Here is a 7,957-nt window from a genome sequence, read left to right as displayed (position 1 = left end):
TGGTTGTAGTTTGTAAATTGATTCCATTAAAAAGGTTATATGGCGTGTTAGATGTTGATTTTGGATGAAGACACTAGAGATTGCTTGTGATTTAAATTGAAATGATTTGTGGAAAAAAAAAAAAGTTCGTTTGTTTTTTAAGAGTTCCTTTCAGTTTCCTATATGGAAGTGGGAAAGGGAAAGGATTCTCAGTTTTAGACCATGAACTTGCCTTTACCTCATTAGCCTAATGGTCGGCCCAATTGAGGCCCCAATGTCTAGGAAATATCAAGAAGATGGGGGGCTTTGTTGCAATAAAAGTATTCTGCTTTCTTTCTTGGGAAAATATCAATTTACAATCTGAAGAACTATAGGAAAAATATCAAACTACGTTGTGAACTAATGATTTTATATCAATTTAATTTAAACCCAAAACTTGTATGAATTTAGAAGTTAAAATTTCAAATTGATACAACTATTAGTTTGAGATTTAAATTGATAAAATATTTGTCCTTTTTTTTATTAATTCTATTTTAGCATTTCATATGGAGACCTCTTATTGAAAATTATTGTTTATCATTGTTGTTATTGTTATTATTAGTATAACAGGTTAAAGAAAGAGTAAGTGAGGCATTTCGTGTACACTCAAATTGGTTAATAAAAGTGATACATTTTGAAGAACTTCACTCTAATTAATATTGTAAAAGTAATTTTAACCAATGGTGTTGGTTAGGTTAAGATATTAGCGGTGGGATTGGATAATCCAAATTGATTTCAGATCAGATAGGCGATTGATTTCCAAAAGTTAAATTGTTAATTAAAGAGACGTATTATTATTAATTGATTACTAATCATCGAATTTTCCCAATTTTAAGAACAATGCTTAAATAAATAAATAGATTGATAGATAAAGTGTGAATTCAGCAGCAGCAACAAAATTCTTCCTCCTCCCAATTCCCATTATACATATAAAATGCATATTAACCAAATCTCTCACCACTTCATAAATATCCCCACTATCAAATCCATTATTAAATTACAAGTAGTAAGCGGCGAAGGAGAGCAAGGAAGCGCCGACGAGAGACCCAATTGCCGGGACACCAATGCCAGCGCCGCTGCTTGGTCCAGGTGCTGGAGCCAAGGCCTCATCTGCAGCTACGACGGCGGTGACGGTTGCGGCAGCGAAGAGGACGGCGCAGGCGATCTTCTTCATCTCCATTGCGTTTTTTTATTTGTTTTGGCGTTTGATTGGGTGAGGGGAATTGAAGAGAAGGATGAAATCACCGAAAAACGCCTTTGCTGCTTGAGGAAGATGAGGGTGGAATGGGTGTGATTTATAGGTGGAAGCAGGAGGGGATGATGAATTTGGAGAGCTATATTTAGAAGAAACCTCCTTATTTGGAGGGAAATCGAAGAGCCACTCACGTTCGTCGTTGGCAATTTTCGCCCTTTTTTTCTGCGCTGGATTTTGCTTTTGTTTCATTCTTTCTTTCTCTCTTTGCAAACCCTCTTTTAGTTTTACTCACTTTTTTTTAAATTTCTTTCGGACGTCACCAATTTTTTCCTTTTCTCAATTTACAAAAATATTATTTTTCATCTTTTCAATCATTAAAGTGAATTATAGAAAGTTATGTAGATGATGACATGGTATTGCTCTTTCTTTCTTTCTTTCTTTTTTTCCCTTCTTTCTTTTAAGTAATTAATATTTTAATTTATGTAAAAGGTGTAGAATATTCATAGAAAGAATGAGTCAGATTAGGCATTTAGTCTACTCATCAAACTATCTTCCAACTTTCTCCTTCTTAGAAAGTCCACATTTGTAATTTAACTTAATTTATAATACATTACCTCAAAATTCTATCACTAATGGATCTAAAATTAAACTATATTTTGGTTCATTAACATTCTATTAATTCTAAATACTTTTATATTTAAATTTAAAATTACAATAAAAACATTGCTTTTAAAGAGTTTTGAATCAAATATATTTGTTACTCAATGAATTTGAAAACAATCCTAACTCAAATTATCAGCCGAATATAGTTTTTAATATCTCATTAGTCTTTGTGGCAATAGAAAATGTAGTAGGGTCGAGCCCTACCTTGGCCACACACTCACAAATAAAGAAATAAAAGGAGAAATGGTCAGGAATAGATGAAATCCCCTCTAAAATCATTCAGTATCTTTCTTTTGATTCCATAATTATTAACTTATTAAAAGATTAGTGCAACTACTAGCTATGGTAATGGAAAACCGATAGAGGTCATACAAACTAAGTTTAAAGTTTATTTTTCACAAGTTAATAAATCTTAATTGAGCAATGGTGGACACATAAATGATATAGCTACATAGCTGGAGCAATTATGTTTTAACATGAACACACAGTGTTACTATTATTTAATAAACCAAATCTTTTGTTTAGATTTCGTTTCATTGAGTGTAAAACCCTTTTGTTGGAAAACTATTGTTTATTCTCAACCGAGAGATTAAAATTGCAAAACTCTTTCTAGACATGTTGAACCCAAAGAAAAGAGGTGGAAGAAAACATTGCTTCTTCCATAACTTTCTTTTTGCACTTTAATTTGGTTAAATAAATTACAAACTTTGCATCAATAATTCAAGTAGAGCATCAATTTAGTTCACAAATTCTCATTTTCAGAATCAGAACCTTGAAACCAAAAACGATTCTTGAAACTGCTTCTGCCTAGGCAATTTAGGGACAATTTATGAGATTTTCATGTAATCATAACGAATACATAAAAGTTGAAGTCAAAACAGGCATAACTTTACTTTAACTAAAATGAAAATTTCTGGATAATACATAGATATATGATCCAAATCCTCGGACCCCTAATAAACTAAAACAAAATCAAGATCAAACAATAACGTTCAGGAAACAGAAACTGGCATTGGATGACTACTTTGAATTATTGTGACCAAATTTGTAACATTTTTCAGGATAAACAACATATTTTTTTGGCTGTATTCTTGCAGGCCTTTAATCAGCTTAATACATTGGAAGGGCCAAAATTCCCCAGAAGGATTGCTATACCACCTTGTTTTCTAGTGTAATGGATTCTGGGTAACCACCCAATGTTTTGTTTGCTAGCAAACAATAACTCATCCCAATGTTGAGCATATCCATTTAATAGACCAATACTTTAAAAAACATAAATTTGCTTTGATCCATTTAATAACAATTTTGTTTTCAATTTTCTATTTTAAAAATGGTAATTTCACCTAAATTCAATTTTTCGTTTCTTTCAAAATACAATTAGTTTTAAAAATTGAGTAGAAAGTGGATAACAGGATATAGAAACAAAGGGTGGGAATAGTACTTGTAAAATTAATCTTCAAAGACAAAATAACAAATGGTTACCTATCAGGACGATCATGGTGATAGTATTTGTTTTGCATCAGATAAAAGATACTCAAACATCTTATACACAACCATGCTATCAAAAATTATTCTCAGATTCCCATTTTCATTTCCACACCAATGAAATATATAAACATACACAATACTTGCACTGTACCATTCTAAGGTGATCCCCCAACAGACAAAAACAAGCAATTTTATCTATACATGAATTCGTATGAGATAATTAGCCTATAAATCGTAAATCAGTCTGTATTGTAAAGTTCCATTGAACTTAAAAGAGAGAGAAAAGGAAACTTTGTGTTGTAAAGGGGCTGATGATATATAGAGTTATTAAACAATAAATTAACAGAGTCAGTATAGGAAGGGAGCATGAATTTTGTAACATTTTGATTTTAGTGAACAAAGATCTTAGTAATAAAGCCTTGGGCTGCTCAAAAAATACCCTCTAAACTTCTAGTTCAAGCTGGAAACTCAATAAGTTTAGTATTTTTGTAGTCTTCCTCTTTCAGTACTAACCTAATCTCAATGTAAGAAAAATAAAACAGAAAATCTATAACTATTTGATTTTTAAAAATCGTGTTGTTTTTACACTATGTTCTTACTGTAGTTTTTATCATTATTAAGGAATATTTGCATTTGCAGTCAAATTGGAAAAGCAAAAAATACACTTTTAAAAACTATTTTTGAGTTATCAAATTTTGGCATTTTGAAAACAACCTTAGAAAACAGACAAAAAATGGAAGTGAAAGTATGAATTTAGGCCAACAATCTGATATTCCCATCCAATCAACTTCATAGGAATCAATCCTGCAGTTGCTGTGGAATAAACACCAATTAGATTCACAAGCACCCAATAACCCAATTATTCAGATGCCTAAAATCTTAGATGAAAGACTTTAGGCATCAAAATACAGTTAATAAATTCATCTAAATCTGGAGCTTCCATTTTCAGATTTGCAATCAATTCATCAACTGTAAACGAATCAACATAAGTATATAACATCAAAACTACTAGTTAAGTCAGGACAGTGAAGCAATTTCACTCCCAAGATTCAGCAAAACAAATTTCGAAAACATAAAATTAAATGTAAGAAGAGAAACCGAACATCACAGCTAACACATATTAACTTGTGAACATCATCTCTTCATTTTATTTTATTTTATTTCTAAAAGTTAAGTAGAAGCACATCCTCTTACATTTTACATGAAGCAATTTACAACGGAATCCCGCAAGAAGAGTATGAGGAGTCAGCACCACAAACCACACTCAATCAAATCTTATGAAAAGAAAAGAATATTTACAGAGAGATGAGAGTCCTGGGGTTGGGAAATCTTGAAAAGAAAAAAGAAGAAAAACAATCTACCTGGTGCTGCAAAGAATACAATCCAAAACCCTCAACCAAACATGCCGAGCTCGGGGATAGACTCGATTGGTGTATGTTCGAGACTCGCGAAGTATCTCCTCCATGGTCTCGACGAAGAGATTGAAGCTACGGAGTGGAGGAACGTAGAGAGTAAGAGGAACTGCGGAGAAAGCGACGGTGAAGAAGAATTGGAGCATGGTTGAAGGGAGAAGAAAGGGTTTTCCGGAAGCAAATTGGGAGTTTCTAGGGTTGAAGAAGGTAGAATTTGGGGGTTTTGGATTGAGTTTGGAGAGATAGAGAGAGAGAGAGAGAAAGCGGTGTGGAAGTTTAGAGAATGGAGCTGATGCAAATGGAGATGGAAGAGTGGGAGAGACCGCACAGTTGGGCTCCACTCCGATATTTTTCAATCTTTTTACCACCGGCTCTAATCCAATCTCTAAATTCCATACCTTATATGAAATACATTCTAATAATAATAACAACTTATCTTTAAATATATATATATATATATATATATATATATATATATATATATATTATGGTGTATTTTAAATAATTTTTTGCTCTTACTAGTTCTTTCAAACATTCCGATCCACATTATATAAGTTTAGGAACCTATATATACCCAGATTGTATATATATATATAGAAAATATAAACTTGCTATTTTCTTAGTAGATGGATTACAAATTCATTTCAATCATATTAATGTTTTCAATTTATTATAAAAAATAAAGTACAAGTATGACGATATATTTTTAATTGATTTTTTTTTGTGTGTTTAATACTTAATAAAACTCATGAAAAATAAATTAAAAAAGTTATTATGGTGTGATGTGATGCTTAAAACATTATTTAGATATACTAACATTTCATAATAAGCTATTCAATTAATTTTGCAATATTACAACCTAGTGTTACAAACAAATGGGATGCAATTTTCTAAATCTAAAAACTTAAAAAAAATTAATAGATAAGGAAAAACAAATTAAAAGGAGAGAGCAAATTTGTTGTAAGAATAAACCTTTATATGTTTTAGATAAGCGATTTAAATAAGTTATAGAAGGTTTCAGATTCGAAACATTTTATATGGTAGATAGAGTATATATAATTAATTTTTGTTTGTGTAAATAGTTTTCTTTTCTTTTGAAAACTTCTAATTAATTATTAACTTTGTGATTAATTGATATTTGTAGGGGTTTAGGAAATAATAATTAATTATTAAGAAAATTATTGAAAAATTAATAACAAAGTGTTTTTATGTGATTAATTTATATATTTTAAAAAAAGTAAAACGAAAATAAATTGTTGAGAATGTAAACTCATTTAGTGGAAGATTTATTGTTCTAATCATTTTGTTAAGTTAAAAGGAAGATGACTATTGGTATTTTTTTCTATTTCAAGTATTTTTAAGGTTGTTAACTATTATATTAAAAAATTTACATTTCTTTTTTAATAATTTGTTTTCAAATTTGTAGTTATTTATAAACTTAATAGATAATAGATTTTATATTAGTTATTTAATGTGGTTGAATTAATGACATAGATGTGATGTTCTAAAAAGTGAAGAATAAATACGTTAAAAAATGGTTTTTTTCTTTTTTATATTCTAGATTATGACTTTTTATGTACCAGTGGCTCGTACCTTTAGATGATACTAAACGTTGCAGGTATATATTTGGGTTGTACTAAATTTATAAGTGGAAAATTTAAAATGTAAGACTTTGTATATATAAAAAAATAATAAACAATTTTTTTTTTGTAATTTATTGTCACGTATGAGCTTGATCCATAACTGTGTTGTCTTCGTTGAAATGTTTATAGATAGTGCAACATAAAGTTGTCCATAAGAAATTACATTTTTAAGAATATATATTTCAACATTATGAATTATTTGTTATTGTGCTTTGTTAATTGTCATTATATTGCAAAGCATAGATTGATGGGAAATTGTTTTCTTTTGAACTTTAATGGATATCCATTGTCATCTATGTGGTGAGCTTAATGATATTCGTGGAATAAAAACTTATTTTCGATTGCTTGATTCTCCCTGATTTATGGTAAGACTTGAACTCTATAATTAAACAATAAGATTCATATGTTGACACTTAAATCAACATACTTCAAAATATACAAGTTTTGTAGATACTCAAAAAAGTTGGTAGAAAAAAATAAAAAAACCTTTTATATAGTCGAAAAAAATGCTACAAAAACTTTTTAACTTTCAAGTTTTTAAATTTGTACGCTTAATTATATGCAATAAATATTTGATTTTTAATTAGTTTATAAGATGTAAATGAAAACCCATTTGCATCAAACTTTTCACATCCTCCCTACTTTAATTTTACTTTCTAAATTGAAAAAATAACAAATTTAAAATTCGATAACTCTATGATTAAAAGTCATCTACCAAAATTACCGTCTGATAGCCAATATCACTAATTTTGTCATATTCGCAAAATAAAAAAATAAAAAAATGCCACAAACTATTTTTTTCTAAATGTTTTTATCATTTGATACAATTTTCCATATAAATACATCGAATATTGTTGATTTTATTAAAAAAATTGGATCACAACTTATTTATTGAAATGCATAAATTTATGGAAGATATATGGAGTTGAGAATAAACAAATGGTTCAAACATTTTAATCAAAATTATACATTTTATTGAGTTAAATTAAACTCCAATTAATTAACTATTATTGATGTTGATAGATATAAGTTTGTAGTATAAATTTTTGGCACAGTTGACGTAACATATTGAACATTAAAAAAAACTTTAAGAAAGCATATTACATAATAAGAAACGATTGAGAATAACTAAACTCAATAATTCAAAACTAAAAAGGAATAAAGTAGACTCGAGAAGACACTTGTTTCTTTTAGGTTCATCATCTTGTCCCACTTCACATTTGTTAATAGTTATTTGAAAATTCAAACTATAAATTTTGGTTTTTTCTGCCTAAAGAAAATTAGCTTTCATTTTCTCAATTACTTAACTTAACTAAAGTCATTATTAAGTGTTCGGGCAATACCCAAGTTAATATGACACAAATATATAATCAAATTCATAAATAATAGGCTAGGGATATTTTTAAAATTAGAACAAAGCGATAAAATATTTACACATAACAACTTCAAAAACGTAAAAAGTCCACTATTTCACACTAGAAAATTCCAAAAATGTCTTAATAATTGACATCAGCGTATTTGGAAAACAGTTGTTTAAG

General features: G+C 29.1%; 1 protein-coding gene across 1 annotated transcript; it reads right to left on the bottom strand.

The window, feature by feature from the left end:
* Positions 1-4,482: 4,482 nt before the first annotated feature.
* On the bottom strand, positions 4,483-5,144 carry LOC105434940. The gene has a single exon (XM_011653480.2). The coding sequence runs from the start codon at positions 4,920-4,922 to the stop codon at positions 4,722-4,724; it is 201 nt and encodes a 66-aa protein (XP_011651782.1). The 5' UTR covers positions 4,923-5,144; the 3' UTR covers positions 4,483-4,721.
* Between the last annotated feature and the right edge of the window lie 2,813 nt (positions 5,145-7,957).

This window comes from Cucumis sativus, chromosome 3, assembly GCF_000004075.3.
Source record: "Cucumis sativus cultivar 9930 chromosome 3, Cucumber_9930_V3, whole genome shotgun sequence".
Classification (NCBI taxonomy): Eukaryota; Viridiplantae; Streptophyta; class Magnoliopsida; order Cucurbitales; family Cucurbitaceae; genus Cucumis; species Cucumis sativus.
Note: the sequence above shows the minus strand (reverse complement) of the source record. Positions and strands in the feature narration are given on the sequence as shown.

Coding starts and splice junctions, on each gene's coding strand:
- LOC105434940 (XM_011653480.2), bottom strand. CDS start 4,922: ATGCTCCAATTCTTCTTCACCGTCGCTTTCTCCGCAGTTCCTCTTACT.